The sequence below is a fragment of the Sparus aurata genome, chromosome 14 (genome assembly GCF_900880675.1).
Source record: "Sparus aurata chromosome 14, fSpaAur1.1, whole genome shotgun sequence".
Classification (NCBI taxonomy): domain Eukaryota; kingdom Metazoa; phylum Chordata; class Actinopteri; order Spariformes; family Sparidae; genus Sparus; species Sparus aurata.
The window spans coordinates 18,111,762-18,132,674 of record NC_044200.1 but is presented as its reverse complement, the minus strand read 5'-3'; the positions used below and the strand labels follow the sequence as shown (position 1 = coordinate 18,132,674).

The following is a 20,913-nucleotide window of genomic DNA, read 5'->3' as shown; positions in this document are numbered from 1 at the left end:
GTAATTAGATCAAACATTTTCATGTTTTTATTGTCATTTTTTTCACATTTCTATTTGTGATTATTAACTTGTATAGTGCTTGCCTTTATTTTTATTTTCTCCTACGTTCTGTGCCAAAATACAAAAGGAAATTCCATCTACATATATAAAAAAAACTACTTTGCAATAAACCTGAGTCTTGTCAGAAGATTACTGTTGTTTTGATTCTTTGTTTCATCTAAAAGCACCACAAATGGTAACTGTAGTCCAAACCAATTGTGGAGCATATGGGGCCTACGTCATGGTCCGCGTGTCTGCCTCTATTGTTAAGAAAGTGGAGCGGATAAAGGCTGAAGAACGAGACCGGAAGCCTCGGAAAGAGTTCCTAGAAGAGCAGCACGCACAAGAGAAGGCTCCGTGTCCCTCTGCGACTCTTATTCTGAAAGCTGGAACCGGATGTCGTCTTCTTCGCTGCCTCCGCGTTGACGCCGAGCAGGGAGCGTAGAGGAAGAAGCAAACTGAGAGGCAGCACGACTGGAGCAAACCCAGCAGTCTCAGCCTCATGCTTCACCCTGGGCACTTCTCCTCCTCCTGTCCGCAGTCGACAACATTGTGACAATATTTATTTTTTATTTCACTAGTTATTTAGCCAAGAAAAAGAAAAAGAAAACCCAGGAGAGGAGGGGGAGAAGGGGGCCGAGTCATGGAGCTTTATTGCCTGGAGTCGGACATAGCCGTGAGAGCCCAGCCTGACCCAAACATCCTCTATGATGACAGAGTGTTGCAAAGTTTATTAACAGTTGAGGAAAGGTTTTTACCTCAATGCTCATATTTCCAGCGGGTCCAGAAGGATATTCAGCCTTATATGAGACGAATGGTTGCAGGTTGGATGCACGAGGTTTGTGGGCATTTCTGCATTGATGGGGGGGCTAACCTAAACTGCTTTAGCTAATGAGGGTTGTTTTATGCATGTTTACTCGCTAATTTCTCGCCACACAGAACTGGCTGTTTTGGGTTTTTTTTTTTAGCTTAAAAAGTAAGCAGTTAACATGGATGTTGACCTATTTGACAATTGAATGAGAATGACTCACCAAAGGCGTGGGAGAGTCGGAAATTCCAGCACGAAGAAAGTTTCAGCTTCAAAAGAAATAGCCTAGCTTGATATTTACATTGGTTTAAAGCTAAAAAGGTGGCGTTTTATGCTAACCAGCTAGCTCACGCGTCAGACGGGGGGTTAATCTTAATTTACGTGATCGAAAACACGACATTTCTCCTTTATACTAATTTATATTAATTTTCTAAGGCGACTCAACTCGTTGTTCTTTGGTGAGGCAACGTGCTTGCAGAGCCACTTTCATTTTAATGGATAAAATCACCCTGTGTTAGCGAGATTTCCTTCTTTATGACTGTCGGAAACTATTATAACACGTCTTTTAGACATTGTGCACACGTTTTAAAACTCCTGAGTGATAAGTTTTAATTTTTACATATTTTTTAAAGGCGACAAGCCCCAACAAGGAAGAGGAGTTGAATGGCGACGGGTTCTTTTTTTTTTTTTTTTTTTAACTGAACGACTTCCTATGAACTAATTTGTTTATGCCTTGCCCAGACTTCGCAGGCTTTCACTCAGAAAAGAGATATGCAAATTAGTGATTCAACCTTTTAACCTGAAGACAACACCAGCCTTTAAAAAACCAACAGCCAAAACTACCCCTATCTCTTAACTGCTTTTTCTGCTTTAAAACGTATATAGATAAGTTTATTTTTTTTGCATTTCCTTTATATAAATATGTATAACTAATATGTACTTTATTTTCCTTTTCTGTCTCATTTTAGGTGTGTGAAGAGGAGCACAGTAATGAAGACGTCTTCCCTTTAGCCATTAATTATTTGGACAGATTTTTAGCAGTGGTGCCCACGAGAAAGAATTATTTGCAGCTTCTGGGAGCCGTGTGCGTTTTCCTGGCCTCCAAGTTAAAGGACTGCAGGCCGCTATCAGCAGAGAAACTTTGCATGTACACAGACAACTCCATCGCACCACGGGAACTGCTGGTAAGAATCTCAAAAGCCCCATTCATCCGCAAGAGCGTAAACATGCAGAGTCACATTTTGGGATGCTTTTATAATGCTAATAGCTATATTGGTTTCACAGGAAGTATCCCATTTTCCTTATAAGTGGAGCCGTGCACAATACAGGCACATCCTTTCTTTGCAGCCATGTGGGCCGGAGAGGCGTGTGATGCCATCTAGTGCCACTTATGCAGTATAGAACTTGGATATCTTGAAGTATCCAGTATAGGATGATTTTAAAAAAAGCCAGAATACTCTTAAACATCTCCACGTTTATATAAGTATTCAACAAGTGGAGTACTGTAGATCTCTTTATTGGTGTTCCAAGAACAAGAACTTTTTAAACAGAATTAAAGCCTGGGTGGAGTAATCAACACACAGACTTTGAGCTGTTGTGTTTGAGAGCATGTTCCGGCTGCAACTAATGATTATTTTCATCACAGATAGTTTCTCAATGAATATATTTGATGATAGAAATTAGATAATCCGGAAAAATGTCCAAAAAGCCAAAAGTTGACATCTCCAAAAAGGCTTGTCTTGCTCAACCAACATTCCAAAAACCAAACAGTTTGAGTCGGTCACTCAAGGCCCCGCATAAAACCTTGTCCTGGAGCTTTCTGTCGTATTATTCGGTCCGCGTCAGAAGAAAGTTTGCTTAGTTTCCATGATACTGAGATATCCAGTTGTCAGTGCTAAGAAGAAGAAAAAGGAAGGCTGCACTGAGTCGTTGATCTAACGTATAATAAGTCAAAATAGCGTTTTGTTTTTTTTTTACAATTTCTCTACGATGATTAAGAGAATAATCATTAGTTTCAGCCCTAAATAAAAGGAACTAATCCTCCACTCCAATGTGTAAAAATTACTTAGACAATCGACTCATCCATAAATCAACCAATTATCTAAGGTGAAGACCATTTTACAGTTTGTGGTTCGACCGCCTTCGCATTTCAAACAAACAGCTCCACATGCTCTCTATACATCCTCCTGTGGTGCCTGCAGCTGTTGAGGGAAATGACATTCGTCCCATTTGATGCTCCATATTGTCGTAAGACTCCAGATTCCTGGATATCCTGACAGGATGCACAGAGAAGGCAGCAAGAGCTGGGGAAAGATGCTGCAGCTCTTCCTTGTAATGAACACTCTGCTGGCTGCTGCCGCTTGAGCTGGAAGAGAGAAGTTGAAGAGGGTGGAGGCAGGGGTGTCGGGGCAGCTGTCCAGGAAGTGAGCGCACCGACAGCGAAACCTCCGCCCTGCTCATCTCACTGTCAACAATCTCAACACGACCTTAAATAGGTTGAATACAGGGGTGTGTGGAAGGTTTTATACAGGAAGCTCACTTGTATGTAAATGATGGCACACATGTTAGATAATAGATGGGTGTGTGGTGACGGAGGGGGGCCTGTCCCTGCCGGCATCGTGGTTTTGTTTGACTAATTTTGCTTTTCAGGTGAATCATCTCCGTAAATTCATCAGCAGTTATTCATCAGATTTCTTGTTTTTGCTACATTGAAGAGCAAATTTAAGTATTTTGGGTGTCTGCTAGAAAACCTTAAGATGCACAGGATTTTTCTCAGTGTCTGTTACTACACACTCTGTCTGAATGCTCAACTTTTTGGCTGCAGACTCTTTCAGGCCCCCTTCCCAAAAAGCCACTTCCTCTGTGATTGGTCAACTCTTACAGGCCTGAGCAGGAACTGCACGCTGTGTGTCCTCATCAGCTCTGCTGATGTTTCTAAAACCCTGGTCCAGAGCCCTTGAGTAGAGAGAGTCACGTTGTCTCTGTTCACTCCAACGTCAGCAACGACGGATTGTTGAGCCTCTCAGCAGTTTCTGGAAGTCGGCCGTGAATTCTGGCAGCGCGTTAAAAAATAAATCGCAGCTAGTCACGTTCAAATTGCCGGGTAAAAACTTCCTGGAACTATCTCAGGTCTACGTGAATCGCATGACAATCAACATTTTTTAACTTCCTTTGTCTGACTCTCTCTACTCTGAGGCTCTGCTGTGGACGTGATGGGTGTGTGGTTGAGGGTGGTGACTGTATCATTGTGACATCACAACCATACAGAAGTCCCGGCTGCTCGTTTCAAGGGCTTATTTCTCTAGGGGTTTAGCTTAATGATGCTGGAAATCTTTACAGACCAACTCTGATGCTTCACTGCAGATCTGTTTTAGCTATGAGGTCTAACCACGAATCTGATCAGTATATTGGCATAGCACGACGAATGGAGATCTGAAAAACCTTTTTAAAAGGTGTTTTTGTTGCTTGAGAACAAAATGTCTCCATGGAGAGTTGTATTGGTTCTGGTTATGACAAAGATTCTGTCTTCTCATTCTGTCTTTGCAGTTTTCTTACCAAATTTTGTGCTTAGATTTTTGGAGGCCTGTGTGATTTTGATTAGTCAGAGGTATTTATGTATTTGTACACATTTTTACATCAGTTATAGTTCTCTTGTGTGCAGACACACCTTTTAAAACATTGATTTCTTGTTGATTTCTTCATTCTCCTCACTTCCTCACTGCTTCCTGTACTCAAAATACTGAAAGCCAAACAGGAAAAACATTAAACCATCGGTGAATTGGTCAATTGTTAAGATTGACGCAACACACAGGAAATTAAATCATGAAAGGCGTGCACCTTTGACTATATGAAGAGTCAGCTCTGTGCTGCTGCTGCTTCTGCTTCTGCTGCTGCTGCTGCCTGTGGAGTGCAAACTCATTGTAGCTGTGTGAGGCTTGTGACAGGAAGGAAGGGGCTAGCTGTCTCATTGGCAGGGCCTCTAAGCAGGGCAAAGCTTGTCACATGCCGGCGATATGAATACAAAGGATGCGAGGAATGAGAAAGGCATGCAGATAATAAGATACAGCGAGGAGAGATAAAGTGGAGAAATGTTACTCTTCTTACAGAGCCATTTCCTCTGGGAATAGGGACGGACTGTGATCTTTTTCACGGTCAATGGAGGCATGGCAGCACGCCATTTAACCCTCTGACTAAGTAGATTCTGCCAGGAAACTCAATTTGAACTGACTGACACTTTTTTCTCTATCTTTCAGGACTGGGAACTGGTCGTGCTGGGGAAGTTGAAGTGGAACATGGCCTCAGTCATCCCAAATGATTTTATAGATCACATTATACGCAGGCTGCCCCTTCCCAAAGACAAGCTGGCGATGGTCCGCAAACACACGCAGACATTTATTGCCCTCTGTGCCACAGGTGCGTGTCTTTTTCATGTGCGTCTTCTTACTCGTTTGCACGCTCACTTTGCTGCCTTGTTATTCCCACATCCACCAGAATATTCCCACACACACAAACATTCTCCCATCGTGAGTCATCGGTGACCTCTTTCTTCTTTCCGCATACTCCTCTGGCTGCCTTATCCACTTTCTAGTCTCTGCACAGCCTGAGCTTTTCTTCACAGCTGCTAAAAGCTGCTTAAAGTGGTCATTTCCATTTGTCTCTTGAGTTCCTGGGAAAACGCCTATCAGTGTTTGGATAAGCCACGCACACGGTTAATGATAGTGATTGTATTCCAGCATACACACAATGTGCTGTATGACTCAGGTGCAGCTAAACTCCTGTTCTCCTCGCCCTGTATTGTTTGTTGACGGGGAAGCTTCCAGGTTTAAAAAGTAAGGGCAACGATCCAGCAGTGATCTTCCTTCCTCCTCCTGTCCCTGGCCTCATGTCCAAAATAAACTGGAGGCTCTGGAGAAGCACAAACTCAGATGTCCCCTTAGGCCTCTCCCGAGGTGAATTTTCATGGCATTCCTTTGCCTATACTAGGAATCCCTCTAATATTTTCATATCCTGCACAGAAACACTACCACAGGATCACCTAATACACATGATATACAGCACTCCGCTGTCACAAGACAGCCTTTCATCTGCTGCCTCCTTTCTACTAATTCAATGATGGAAATAATACAAAGAAGGACATTTAAGTGCAGTGAAATTCCTCGCAAACGTTAATGTGGTCACATCCGGCCAATGAGCACTTGTTTACTAGAGTAGATATTGGAACCATAGGCTCCTTCAATGACTTTCAAGCCCCGTTTAGCACAATTTTAGTGTCACACTTTTTTTTCCTTTTTTTTTTATAATTGGGTGTGTTCAGTGGTCGCCTCTGCTATTCATAAGCAGCTGGTTATAACCAAGCACAAAGCAGCCGCAGTGGGAAAAAAAGAGAGGCCTGCTGTGGTTGTGCTGTAATGTAAATGTTTGGAGTTTTATATGGAGTTGAGATGTTATTCTTATGATGGAGGAGCTCCTCCTATGGACAGCTGGCCCCTGGAGGAGAAGATGGGCGTAGTGAGGCAGGCTGCTCCCCGGGGTTTAATCAAAGCGATCAGGCCACCACGGCTGGTTTGTGCTGGGCTAGGACTATGTGCTGGGTTGGACTTGTACAACACTTAACAAGTGTGCCAAGTCTCTGCCTTTTTAGGATTACTGTTGGTCATATCCATGTGCTGAGACCGGAAGGAGCCTGTGTATTGTAATAGTGGAAAAACCACCAGGGGTTGGGAACATCCCAACTCTTGAGTTTCTCTGAACTGGCTGAGTTAGTTGTTTCAAAATCCCTGGCAAAGAGATTGGCACGCTACTCTGACGCTAGCCTGGTCACTAATAGTACAAACGTAACCAAGCTAGCAGCTGTTATAATTTATTTTGGCTGTTTTAATGTCAGGACTAACCTCCTCATGTGCAAAACAATTTCACCCCAACACTATGTTGTTTTTGTTGATTTGAATGATTCTTCTATATCTGGTCCACAATGTTCTAGAGAGAGTCTTTATTGTTGTTTTTCCACATTTTTAGTGGCAACCATCCGTGAGGGGTGTTCATTTGTTTGCAGTCTGCAACATCACTCCTAGATGTCACTAAATCCTGCACACTGGACCCTCCATTAAACATAAAGTACTTACTAATAGCTGTACATTAATAAATATGTATCAATTATTATATTTGTTCAATCAACTGGGGAAAAAAGGCAGTCACACATCCATCTGCCTATCTAGCGAGTCATCTTTATTTGTTCCACATGCCTTTGTGTATTTATGAAGATTTCACATCCGGTGAAACAGAGTGCTCACCTGTCAGACACCAGTCATACTGAATAAGTTCATTCATGAAACACGATGTCAGTCACTGGAATGGTGCCAACCACGCCTCTTGTCTTATCTCATAAGTTCTCTCAGTATCTCTGTTAAAGCCATTTGAGAAGAATCGTAACATTTACATAAGCTACTTTTGTGATTCCAGCTTCAGGGTTTTTCCATAAAATTAAAACAACCGTCAAGTCGAGAGCTGGAGGAAGGTTAAATTCACAGCCACATCATGAGCTGTTCAAAAGCAGCCCCAGCTCAGTGCTTGCAGAGGTGTTTTCTCCATGGCTGCCTCCTCTTCCGCCTCCTCCATCCAGGCCTGTTGTCACTTAAGCCTTTAGACTTGGATATGTACCGGAGGGAGTCGTTCCTGCTGGAACTCATTGTGCAGCGAGTAGGAGGATTCCTACTCTGCTTTTCTAATCAGAGCTGAAGTTTCTATGAAGGAAACCACACAGGTTACACCATGCTGCTCTGTCTGTTGAAATTCAGACTGTGGGAAAGTAAGATTCAGTTGTGGGGCGTTGCGTGTTGGAGATGATTCAGGTGTTTGCACTTCTCATACTTCCTCTGGGCTGATTTTAGTGTCACAGCCACAAACGTGTTTCCCGTCTGCCACTATTGCCTAAAGCTGCTGCTTGCCTAATTGTACATTAATACTCCTCCTCACCAGATGACCGCCTTGCCATGAACCCCCCTTCCATGATCGCCACTGGCAGCATGGGAGCCGCTGTCTGCGGCCTGCAGCTGGACCACACTGACCAGAGGCTGAGTCGAGACAACCTGACAGACCTGCTGGCCAAAATCACCAACACAGAGGTGGTGAGTACAACAGTGAGGGAAATTGAGACCTGCCAGAAGTAATTACTCAATAATTTTAGTGCTACACAACAATGCATTGTTAATAATAATCATTGCAACATCTCACGACAGCAGCATAAAAGGCTCTTTAGTAAACAACAGTGATGACTTCAGTAGTGGCAGATTGAAGCTATTTACTTTTCATGGAGAGAGTGAGGGAGAGCAAGCTTTTGGCTCTTGGCTGTGGAGCCAGACTGCTGCTATAAAGAGCAGCGGCAGAGGGAATGTCTTCTTAAAACTCAGAGCCCACATTCTTGTGGTAGGACACATGCAATTTCTTTGCATGGCTCCCCCCCCTTAGCTGTGTGCCCCTCCTGGTGGAGGAATATGTTCGTAATGAAGTCGAGGAGAGTCTTTTCCAGACCAAAGGCCAATGAAGCAAGAGAAAGTTATTCAAGCTGTCCGAAAAACCTGCAGACCGACACTTTTCTGATGACTTCATTAGCATATGAGAACGCATCGGCTTTAATGTATTGCATGAATTTCAAATAATTGGGAGTGAATGGAGATTTAGAATACTTAAACATTAGGATTGAAAGCATCACTACATATAACTCAAACTATTAATTTCATGTCAGAATGAGCTGCTGTCACTGTGCAGTAATGATGTAATGGGCCAAATGATAAATACAATGGGCCTCCATAGACTTGAATGTAATACATAAGTCAAAAGCTGCACATGCCATCATAATCAGCTTTTGTACAGTGTATCGGTGAAGTTTTTATCATATACAGGTGCTGCATTATAAATTCAGTCAAGTAAAGGGGGCTCCACTGACTTTTACTGCCTTTATATCACCTCATAACAATCCATAAAGTATAAATATCATCATATTTGGATAATATATAGTTGATCAGTGGGTGATTCTGAGCATTTTGTTCTGTATACAGGTGCTGAGTGGTTCAGGCCTCCATAAACATCAGTGCATTTCTTTGAGTCATTAAAAACGTGTGCAATCGTGAGCTTTTGTACAGTTTCAGTGTGCAACAAAAAGTATTTTGAAATCTAAATTGACTCTTATATTGTATACAGTTGCTTCGGTATACATTCATCTGGAGTAAATGGGTCTGTTGACTTTATGTATTATATTGGTGACTTCAAACGTCGTCCCAATGAAATTATGTACAGTCTGTCAGTGTAATACTGAACGTTTTGTTCTGTAAACCCTGGCTGAGATATAAAAAAAACAATGGATTTGTATTGTGAGCTGAAATTAAATTCGAATAACTCATGAAATATAATGGATCAGACAAGTCACAGCAGACAAAAACAAACAATTATGCACAATTTGACATCACTTAAACCCCGTTAAAAAAATACTACTTATCCCAGATTTATTCCAGTGTGGGCTTTATATTGTCACAATGAGTCATTGTTACTCCAGAGGACAAGTTCAGATGCCTAGAAATACAAAAAGGCCACAGCCAATGGGCCACAGGAACAACAGGGTTGCCTCTTTAGCTTGTGGTCACGTTGCCATGGCGACGAGGGCCCCGCAACCCAGCCGTCACAACAGGCGCTCCGACTGCAGCCCATCGGGTTCCAATTATCCGTACATTTCAAAGGAATGTTGTTGGCCTCTTTGCGAGCCTCGGTTCATTCTTTTAAGAGTCCTGCAGTCGGCTCAGTGAGGCAGACCTCCCACATTTTCCACACAGACCTGCAGAGAGACAGAGACCGAGAGAGGGAGAAAGAGAGAGAGCGAGAGGATCGCCTTTCACAGGAGAAGTTGTCCAAAAACATCCGGTCCCACTGTCCTATATTCTGTTTTACACCCAAACTCAGAGGGTCAGGGTTCAGTAGGTCAAAGCCATTTCCTTTAGACCCCCACATGGGACTGACCGTGCTGTAAACCCAAGGGTGGCGGAGGAGGAGGGGGAGTTCAGAGCTTCAAAACTGCTTATCTGTTCCCTGATGGACCACAGAGCTTTTTTAGGGGCCTTCCCCCCGTACGCATTCCCCCACGGGTGCACATCTCAGACATGCACAGGTCTCGTGTCAGACCCGACTCCTGTGCCCACCATGTTGGCTCGCTGCACCACGTTGTTGGTATTGGGGTGTGCTGGTACCCATTGTTCTGGTCATGATGCAGACGGGACCACCTACCTCAAAACACATAATTCCCTGCTGGTATGCCATGCATGTGACCAAAGCTGTTAAACAACGTACACATCAGATGTGACAAAAAACTGCAGATTTTTGCACGCTAGTGTCTGCGTATTGATCGGCGCGTTTTAGCTGAGTTGATGATGAAAGGATACCATACACATTTACTCAAGTACAATTTTGAGGTATTTGTAATTTTTGATACTTTATAGTTCTCCTTTACTTCTGGAGGCAAATAGTAATCTTTTTTTGTTAAACTTTAGGTTAAATTGATTTATTTTATTGGCAATTGGTTAAGAAAATGATTCCAATAATCCAAAAAAATGCTGAATATCTGATCTAATAATTGACCTCTAATCGAAACTAGAAACTAAAGTTATCAATTAAATGTAAGGAAGTGGAAGTATATGAAGTATACCCAAGTAAAGTACAAATGGCACAAAATTGTACTGTAGTACCGCACAGTACCTGATTACATGTACCTCACATCCGATCACTGAGGAAGGACAGACAAACATGATGTAAAAAAACCTAGACTCATGCCTCATTTGTACGTGAATGGCTCTCCTGTCTTAAAGCATTCAAACACTAACAAAGGTGTGACCGAGGTGTGTGTGTGTGTGTGTGTGTGTGTGTGTGTGTGTGTGTATATTCCTAACAACGTCCGACTCTTTTGTTCCAGGATTGTCTGAGGGCGTGCCAAGAGCAAATAGAGCGTGTGCTGGCCGCCAGCCTGCAGCAGGGCCAGCAGTACCGGCAGGAGACCGGGGTCAGCGCAGGCAACAAGGCGAGGGAGCAGCAGGACCAGTCCAGCACCCCCACAGATGTACGGGACGTCAACTTATGAACTCCCACCACCGCCCGACTCACACAGCTCGTGACTGTCTACCAATGAACTAACGAGAGCGAGGGGCCGTGAGCTGCCTGTATCTACGTCAAGTCACCACACGTGTGATGTCGTGACAATCTATGAACTTTTAGTATAAGAAATTCTTAGTTTTTCTCTTTTGTTTTGCCCCATTCATACCCGATCGGGTGTTCTCTCACCTTCTGTACGGGCCACATGTAATCAAACAAGCTATTTAAAAAATGGTAAATTCTTGAAAACTTGATAGTGCCTTAGGTTTCCCAGAATGGAAACCTGAATATATTTTCATACTTGAAAAAGCAAAACAGCATAATTATATAAAATATAGTTATTTCTTTTGATACAACCTAGCAAAAAAATAGATAAATGTATATTTAGTTAGCATTTACTTATATTACTCTTTTATCATCTTTAGCGAGCAATTATCAATTCACAGTTTTATCTGGGATTTCCGCACTCATTCGTGCAGGAGAATTCCTCTTGTAGTGTTTTGAAATGCTGATGATACAGTACATGGCATTTAAACCCAGGTGATAATCCAGCCAGAGGAGCGCTACTGTAGCTAGCTGCTCCCTCTCTCTATCTAGCATACTGTGCACCTGTAGCACTGCTTGGTATTTATGCTGAAAAGTGTTGGCCAGGAGTGGGCTGGGCCTGCTCACAGCGGACGGACATGAGGGGCTTTGAGGTCTGCAGCGGCGGCTATGGTTAGGTCAGTTACTACGGTCTTGATCCACAGACCAGTACAGTATGTTGATAGGACGATATGTACATGTATTATAATTCAGCGAGGCTACATTATTATTGTTCTGTTCCTGCTCTACATGTAAGAGAGTAGTTAAGAGTGTTCGGGTTGCAAGTCATGTTACCAGAGGAAAAGGAGATTTGGCAAGTTTTTTCTTTACCAGGTAGGAGAGGGAATGCAAGTCGAGGGGTTTCGTGCGAGGTTTTTGTTGGGAAAAGAGACGCATGTGAAAAGCGGTGGAAATACTAGGCAGAGTCTGGATTGACGAACGATAGCGAAACAGCGAGGAAGTTCACTTTTAAGCTATAAAATGTTTGTGCACAGGAGGACGAAGAATCCCTGGTGACAGTTCGGTTGTGCTGCAGTTTCTCCTGTTATCAATTTTCAACCATTTTTATTTGAGAGCGGGCGACTTGGAACCATATTGATGCACTTTTAAAAACACACTCCTTAAGCATGGTAAGGGGATGGTGGTTGTGGAGAGTTCAGTGGGTTGTTAGGGTCTTTTTTTTTTTTTTTCCTTTAAGTTATTTGATTTTTTTTTTTTTCTGGGCTGGATTCCCACGGGGTAACGCACGTTGTCTTGAAAGCTACGCCCCGACAGGTGACTAGACATAGGATAATCGGTGTTCTAGTGTAATAGAATATAAACTAAGGAAAGCCAAGTCACTTGTAGACTTTTTTTTTTTGTTTTTGATTCAGTCTATTATTTAACCTTACTTGAATTTTTGTTCATTCATAGCCAAAACCTTCCAATAGTTCTTTCAAAGAGTTACACGCATACTGTGTCCTATATTCTTGTTTTGCTTCTTCTTCATCTTTTTTTTTTTTTTTTTTTTAAATGTAAACTGCTTTCTGAACTGTAGTTTTTAAAATGATCTTGTGAGTTGTTTTTCTCCATGGGTAGGGGCGGGTTCACATGGCGGGAAAGTTTAACTGTATATAACCAATTTCTCCATGAGCAGAAATGCTTGAAATCCTCATTACATTTTAGAACGAGAAATGTAGTTTCTAAATTGTATTCATGCATGTTCTGTTGTGCAAAAAAAGCCAAATGTTATTTCAAAAAAAATGCTTTAAACAGAAAAAAAAAGTTTGTGCTTTCAAATGTTTTGTGTATAATTTGAGAGATAATTCCAAAGTGAGAAATTAAGATTATACACATCATTCTCTTGCTGCTATGAAGCTTTTTTTTCTTTTCCAGTCTTACACAAAGATGCCTTATGTGATTCACTTGTGTGCTGCTATATTATGAAATGTTGTATATGTAACAAGTCTTCTTTGCTTCTCTGTATGTGTACTGGAGGGAACGTAACACAGTTAGTTGTGGGACTGGAAGTACTTGTTTGTTCTTTTTTTTTTTTTTTTTTTTTTGATTAGCATATTTTACTCTTTTATTGTTTCATTTGTATCTTTATATTCTATCGTATTCTTGCTGCTTCTTTGTAATGTTTGTGTACCTCAGGTTAATTTGGATGGATAGAGCGAGAGCCTATCTCGCATTACCTCATCAAACTTCACATCACACTTTCACTCTGAATTTGTTGGACGGGTTTCACTTTTTTTTTTTTTCTGTCTGGATGAGAGGAAGAACGGTGCATCTTCTGTTTTAAATCAAAAAATGTCTTCCACTGAGCAGTTATAAGTGCCTATACTTTAAAATAGGTTATTTCATATATCTAAGTTAAAAAAACAGCCTATGCCGTATGTTATGTGTATCAGAAAGACAAAAAAAATGTATTTTTTTCCTAGTTGGAGTTTCATTGGCTTGTTTCGATCAGTTCATTGGAGTAAAGTGGATTATTGGTTTGTTTTTGAGGTACCCATCAGTCGAAGTTTAAACCACGAGAAATGTTTTATCGTGGTTTAGTGTGGTTGTGATTCAAAACTCCTCTCCCACTGCCCCCATTTGCAACCACACAGTGTACCTCAATTTCTCCTCAATAAATTGGCTGAAATCATGTGACTGGTTTATTTGTCTACCTCTGCCTCTCTGCCGAAGTGTTAGTTCTGAAATGGACTGAGCCTTTTTGTGAGTTAGTTCCGTTTATTTACCACCAGAGGGCGACATAACTTGGACAAATGACAAGTGCTCTCAAATCTATAAATCAGTACATGTTTTGAATATATGTCTTAACTATTTTTCTGAAGAAATGTAAGCAATTAATAAAAGAAAAAGGAAAAGATGCAAAGTGCTTGTAACTTATAGTAGAATAAATAATATGATTAATATGTTGGATGGAAAAAGATTGATTTCTGTTTTTGTTCAGTTGAAGAAATGTTCTACATTCTAATTGAACATTTAAAGACTTGTTAAGTTTAAATGGCTTTTTTGTTTTATTAGAATTGACGCTTGAAGACTGTTGACAGTCAATCAGTCTTATTTAAAATTCAAGATAAAAAAAGTACAATTCTGACTGTAAATCATTTAAAAGTAGCCGACAAATAACACAGTGGCTGTAAAAGTTTTCTCTTTTATCTCCATTAACATAGTTATATATATCACGCCTACAGATTCTTATGATTGCAGATTCTTTATTTTAAATAAACTTACATACACTTTACTTCTACCAATGAATGGATATAAATATGTTTTTTGAGTTATTTTAAGTAATTCAGGCTCAAGTTTACGTTTGTCATTCCAGTCGTGAAATTAGTTTAAATTACTTTTCTTCCAGACATGTTTTAATAAAACTGAAAAAACATCAGGCTAAACACATTATCGAAAGTGAATGGTTGCAATAAAGAATTGGCCAATAAATCAATTTTAAAAAGCTTTAAAAGCTTTATTTTTGTTATTTTAAGTGAAATTATTAATACTGATATAGAAATTCTGTTATAAAATTGTCATAATAATACACATACGGAAGATACGAAGACGCGAAAATGAAATCTATAAATTATGCAAAATATATGGGCTAAATGTGACTAAAAATATAATTAGTTGTCATATTAAAGATTTATTTACTTTTCATGGTACTGAACGAATGTAATTTAAAACAGGAGGAATAATTTCAATCTCAATTAATAATTTCGATAAAAAATTGCAAAATTTACATCAGAAAATGTGATTATTGGGGAATTTTTCTTTATGTGGCTCTGCAATGCGATTTTGATATTGCGTCATGACGCAAAGGGTTACGTTACGTATCTACAGCTCAATCAGGAAGTAGCACGGAGAGAGCCGCTGCCGAAAATGTTTACATTTAGTTTAACACTCGTGCGACAGTAAGTGATTATTTCCAGGCTCGATAGTGATTAATAATATCGACTATGTGATTATAGTGTACATTAACAGTGTGTCCTGTCAGTTTGTGTGAACTATGGCGGCTGAACGTGTTAACAGAAAGACTTCAGTAACTAAACGTGAACATCGTGCTTCAGTCTGTGTAGTGAGCTGTGTATTTAAAGACATGGCTTGTTGTCTTCTGTAACATGGATCGATATGGTTGATATGAAGCTAATTCAATGATATTGCTGTATTTTCACACAGTGGGGAAACCGAGTACAACAGGCTAAAGCTGCTTCAAGGTACGCTGTTAAAGTCTGCCTTAACATGTCCTTGAAAATAATCTTACAGGAGACATTATGAGACGTGTTTAACACTCATCTCCATTGTGCTGTTTTCTGTAGGACAAGGTGTGGACACGCTGCTGTCAGAAACAGGTGCGCAGCAGGGTGAGGCGGTGGGAAGATACCTCAGAGACATCCCGTTCAACAATGTGATTGTCAGCAACCTACAGCGAGCCATGCAGGTGAGACAGACTCATTAATTTTTAATTATGGCAGTGTTGTTGCTTCACTGAGGCTGAAGCACCCTGACATAACCAGTCGTCTACAGTCTGGACATCACACACGCAGATTATGTGACAGTGATAGGAGAGTATCACTGCCCTGCTGCTGCCTGCATATTGTCTTAAACAGGTGGTTTACTGAAGTGTCAGTTTGTGTGGATTGGTTGCAGTGGCTGGGGATATTTTATACCTTTCTTGTCTCCAAAACCAACAACGAACTGATCCTCTGTCAGATCTTATTCTTCCAGCGTTGTCCAGGAAATAAAAAACAAATCAATGAGCCGCACTGTCGCGCAGAGTGACGCGGTCCTTTACTACCATGAACCTTGGCACTCTACTTGATCTTATTGTAGTTTTACTGCATGCACCATCTTGGATCGGAATTCTCACTTGACCACCAAAAGTGTATCAATCCGCAGCTGAATATAGTCCCCGATAATTGCACTATTGTTTGTTCACTTCAAGGATTGGCTCCCTCTTGCTGACGTGTTCTTTTAATTCCCTGCAGCCCTCTGGGTGAATAAATGGTCTTTCATTATTTCCTGTTGACCTTCACGTCTTTGTCTTTGTTTGTTAAGCACTTGGGTCAATTCATGTTGTTGTAAATGTGCTTTAGAAATAAATTTAGACTTTTTGTGACACATTTTTGGGGTTTTTACAACTTACAACAGGAAAGTCAGAAAGTATTTAGAGACAGACTAACATATGTTGCCGATTTTGGTCTCTTGTCTTTATTTGTTTTCGCTTTGATTTAATTTTGGATTTTGCAGCTTTATCCATTAACACCTTCAGGGCTAATTTCTGTGTCAGGATTAAATGGTTTGGATAAAGACAACGCACGTAATACTGCGTAATAGGATGATTTATCGGGTTTATAAGGATGATGACAGCGCTGAGATCTTTTTACAGGGTATGACCTTGACCACTGATGAATCAAAAAAGTAATAAAGCTTTTTTTAACAAGACAAGACCATTGTGCTACAGCCTCACACGGAGACTCGTCGCTTCTGACGTGACCACATCAAAAAGCGCCTCGGAGTAGAGTGTGCTTTAAGCGGAACAGGCGCCCCAAGAAAATAGTTAGACTTCTAAAAACAGTAATGTAAAGCGTGGCGCAAGACGGGAGCGCACGCCAGGCACGCGGTACGATGGGGAAAAACACTGTTTTTCCTAGCAACTCTGTGTGATCGGCTGCTTACATCAGTGACCTTTTTGATAAATGATTCCAGACCTGGCAGATGTCTTCCAGAAAGACTTAACGCATTTTCCCTTTAACCATCAACATCTTAATCAACTGGTGTGCGATAATTTGCCGCCAATACCTCTGTGTGATGATGTGTGTTAAACGGTATATTAAGGCTACAATAATGGCGCACTGCTCATCTTGTGCTCGTACACTGAAAATAGCACTAATGTCAGCTCAGCCTTGAGGTCATTTTTGTGATTTTAAGTGTCAGTTTCTGACAACATTTAATTTAAGAAATCACCGGCAAAATTAATCTCTTTGTCTCTAAACAACGATTGAATATATTTACGGGAACCTGTTCAGTCATGCATATGTGTTGCTTGTTTATTTCCTATCAGGAGCAAATAATTCCGTCAAATCAGTAAAATGCACTGTACTTTTCCCCTTCTTGTGGAAAAACACGTGGACAAACAGGATGCATGTTGAAGACTTCCAGTTATGAAATAGTTGTTTGAACATTCATGTCTCTGTGGTCTTTGACTCACGGATGCTGACATGGTATTAATGAGTTTTTTGTATGACCACGGCAGACTTACTTTTGACTGAGTAATTTCCAGTATACATTTCCTCCATCAGACAGCTGAAAAAATTCTTAGAAACAACAGTCACTGTTCTGGCACGGAGATGGTTCTGGAGCCGTTACTCAGAGAGAGGGTAAGATCCGTTTTATTTGCAGGACTTCCAGATATTAAACCTTAAATGTTGTACTGAGGTCGTTTCTTATCTGAGCTCTAAGTTGTGGTTGTGTTAATCATGCAGGGTTTTGGCGTTGCTGAGGGACGTCCCAAAGAGGATCTGAAGAACATGGCCAACGCTGCCGGTCAGTCATGTCGAGACTACACCCCTCCGGGGGGAGAAACTTTAGACCAGGTGAGTCAGACACAGTCAGCATTCATCATTTGGAAACTGATTGTACCATGCTGGTAAATAATTTGAAGACAGCCACATGGAAAGCCAAGGTCAAGAGTCTTTTGCTTGTGCAACAACGCCACCTAGTGGCCATTTTACTTATTGCATTTAAAACCTCAGGCTCTTGAGTGATAACTGTTAAAAATGTCAGTGTCGTCGAGTCTTTATTACGCTTACAACTAGTTATGTGAAAAACCTTGAAGCTAATTCATGCAGATGGAAAGATCTGGGTAAGTGCATGTGCTCATCGCTGAATGTCAGTGATGTATCTCAGTGTCAGCCTGCCATTAAATTAGAACGGCCTTGTTTTAAGTTTCGCGGCAAGACATTTTTTTGGGTTGATTCAATTGATTTGTAGAGTTTTATATTCAGCCCTGTTGCCAGGATTACTGATGGCAAAGTACATTTCTGCAAAACCACAGAAGTTAAAACATACGTCTCTTTATGTTGCAACCCAACGTTTCTTAAATAGTAAATATATTAGTTGTTTATGCTCTGGTTAGGTGTAGGCACAAATACCTCTAGGTTGGGGTTAGGAAACTTCCATACCTGCTTTGGTAGGCACAAACAAGACAGGAGATGTCTCGAAGTCTCGTTAAAAACACTCGTTTTTGTTGGCACTGACACGGTTGGATTGTCCCAAGGTCTTCTAAAAGATCTCCAGTGATGTCATGTTTACAAATGTTGAAATGCCTTGGTCCCCTATCAAATATATGTCCAGTAGTTTTACTCGAGCAGCCTTGTCACCTCCAACTCCACCACCATCCCCTCCACCTCACGGTATGAAAGTCAATTCATAAACATGCAATGTGTCCTGATATGACACCTTTTTTTGTAGAAAGGGCAATATGGTACGAAGCCTAAAGGTATGAAGTATACATTTGAATGCATCAGTGTTTTGCATACATGTCAACTGCTAACATTTTGCTGATTGGGCTGTTATATACGCCAACATTGACAATGTGTGCCCATTTCTGCTGGGATTACTGTGATTGTTTACTCGCTCAAAATTGTAGTTTCCACTATAACTTATTCACTTCCTGATTTTAACTTGAGGCAAAAGAAAGATGTCTGTTGGGGCGCCGTTTAGCTCAGTTGGTAGAGCGCGCGTCCCATGTGCTGAGGCTCTGCATCGGACCTGGGTTCGACTCCCGGCCCGGGTCCCTTTACTGCGTGTCACTACCCCTCTCTCTCCCCGTTTCCTGTCATATCTTCAGCTGTACTTTAAATAAAAAGCCATAAAAAGGCCAACAAAAATACTTACAAAAAAAAAAAAAAAGAAAGATGTCTGTTGCAAGCTTAAAGAAAAGGAAAAATAAGAAAATAATCTTCACCTCTTAGCTTCGGTTCACTGTCACTTTGCTTCCAGGTGAGGCTGCGATTCAAAAAATTCCTCAAAGTCCTTTACAAGCAAATGTTGGACGAACACGGTTGGTCAAGACCGGACGCTTCTGCTGTATCATCAGAAGCTGAAGATTCTGCAAACGACACTGCAGCTGCTGCCTCAGCTCTGGGTGCGTCAGCTGACGACGGTCTCCAGGGAGTGCCGGTCCACGTTCTGGCTGTGAGCCACGGGGCTTACATCCGAGTAGCCGTCAAGCACCTCGTGGAGGACTTGGAGTGCTCTCTGCCTGAGGGAGTGAGGATGTCGCAGCTGTTTTCACCCTGTCCAAACACAGGCATCAGTCGCTTCATTTTCACTCTGAACCGGTCCGACTCCGGCCCGGTCCTCTCAGCCGCGCGCTGCGTCTTCACCAACAGGAAGGATCACCTGGAAACCCTCACAGCTGCTGAATAGTGTAGAGGGACAGACAGGGATTTATGCATTAAGTACTGTTTGTGTGCATATGTACACAGTATCTGACGGACACAATCATGAACACAAAAGGGAAATAACAGGCACAGACCTCAGAGTTACCACAGGTAACTAAATGCAACAATACACATGGTAAATTGTGTTTTACAAAGTAATTGCGCAGTACTGTATTGTCAGACCATTTTATCATGCTCCTGACTACGGGCCAGTAAGCACTACTGTTGTACTTCATTCAATATAGGTTATTTTATTATTGATTTTATGATGTTATACCAAAGTCAGAACTATTTAAGGTATTGTTGAACACTGTCGATAGGTGTGGCATTTTGAAGTTGATGTGTCTCCTGTGTGCTGCTTATTTAACTTGTGCAATACAACCTGAAAACACTGACTGTGTGTTGAGTTTTATACATTTATAGATGTCAGGTTGCATATCATGGCTGCAACCAGCAATTATTTTCATTATCGTAAAATCTGACGAATGCTTTCTCGATTCTTTTATTGGTCGTCATCCTTTAAAGTGTCAAAACAAATATGATAAATGCTCATCACGAATTCTCAGCGATGTCTTCAGATTCCCTTTTTTTGTCTAAGCAACATCCAAACCCAAAGACTCATCGTTAATGACATCAGTGTATATATGCTGCCAGGTGTCACATATTCATAGGTGTTTCAGGCTCTTTAGCATTCCACAGAAGTGGTTTTATTTTCTATTTATAATCACTTTTGATCTCCTCTGAATGTCTGAGCCTGGCAGTTCGTTGTGGTCTCAAGATTTAAAACAGTGTGACGTATTAACACAAATGCACTTCTGCTATTCTGATACGTCTCAAAATAGAACTGGAAGTAGTAGAAGGACGGTCTATACACAGCTAATATACAGTACTTGGTGGAGATTTGATGTTCCCGTCATCACTATAGTATGTGGTCTGGATAGGAACACAAGTGGAGGTTTGCGAGTGTTGCTGCTCATTTGACTTGTACAATATAACACAACACTGATATTTTTTTGTTGAGTTCTATTTGTCACTTTTAATCTCAACTGAGTGACAAAGAAAATGTGTATTTGGCCATATTCAAAGGGACTCCTGCACAAAACTTTCAATCAGTAGGTCACAAATATGCACAAGAAATATCATGAATTAATTCTATTTAAGTAATAAGGTGGGCACCACACGTCATTCTAATCCAGAACCTATCCTACTGAGGTTTTGTGGATGTGCACAAAACTACTCCCAATTTAACATAACTGAATAGCATTGGAAATATTTTGGATTTGGGTGTTTTTTTCATCCTAAACTATTTAAATGGTGTGCATATTCTTCTTATAGTTAACATATTTTATAGATGTTCAAATCCAAATTCTGAGCGAGGAACTGAGTCAAAACAACAGATTATATACAGGGGGGGCCAGAGAC

General features: G+C 41.0%; 2 protein-coding genes across 2 annotated transcripts; both read left to right on the top strand.

Annotated features, from left to right (window-relative positions):
• The first annotated feature begins 393 nt into the window (after positions 1-393).
• Positions 394-13,691, top strand: LOC115595680 (G1/S-specific cyclin-D2-like). The gene is made up of 5 exons (XM_030440448.1): positions 394-877; positions 1,816-2,031; positions 5,101-5,260; positions 7,823-7,971; positions 10,800-13,691. The coding sequence occupies exons 1-5, from the start codon at positions 683-685 to the stop codon at positions 10,962-10,964; spliced, it is 885 nt and encodes a 294-aa protein (XP_030296308.1). The 5' UTR covers positions 394-682; the 3' UTR covers positions 10,965-13,691.
• Positions 13,692-14,860: 1,169 nt separating this feature from the next.
• Positions 14,861-19,886, top strand: tigarb (TP53 induced glycolysis regulatory phosphatase b). Its single transcript, XM_030440449.1, has 6 exons — positions 14,861-14,958; positions 15,224-15,261; positions 15,364-15,485; positions 17,347-17,424; positions 17,530-17,640; positions 19,049-19,886. Exons 1-6 carry the CDS (start codon positions 14,927-14,929, stop codon positions 19,475-19,477), a joined length of 810 nt encoding a protein of 269 aa, XP_030296309.1. The 5' UTR covers positions 14,861-14,926; the 3' UTR covers positions 19,478-19,886.
• Positions 19,887-20,913: the final 1,027 nt, after the last annotated feature.

Coding starts and splice junctions, on each gene's coding strand:
- LOC115595680 (XM_030440448.1), top strand. CDS start 683: ATGGAGCTTTATTGCCTGGAGTCGGACATAGCCGTGAGAGCCCAGCCT. Junction 878..1,815: donor TTGCAGGTTGGATGCACGAG/GTTTGTGGGCAT, acceptor GTCTCATTTTAG/GTGTGTGAAGAGGAGCACAG. Junction 2,032..5,100: donor TCGCACCACGGGAACTGCTG/GTAAGAATCTCA, acceptor TCTATCTTTCAG/GACTGGGAACTGGTCGTGCT.
- tigarb (XM_030440449.1), top strand. CDS start 14,927: ATGTTTACATTTAGTTTAACACTCGTGCGACA. Junction 14,959..15,223: donor AGTTTAACACTCGTGCGACA/GTAAGTGATTAT, acceptor ATTTTCACACAG/TGGGGAAACCGAGTACAACA. Junction 15,486..17,346: donor ACCTACAGCGAGCCATGCAG/GTGAGACAGACT, acceptor TTCCTCCATCAG/ACAGCTGAAAAAATTCTTAG.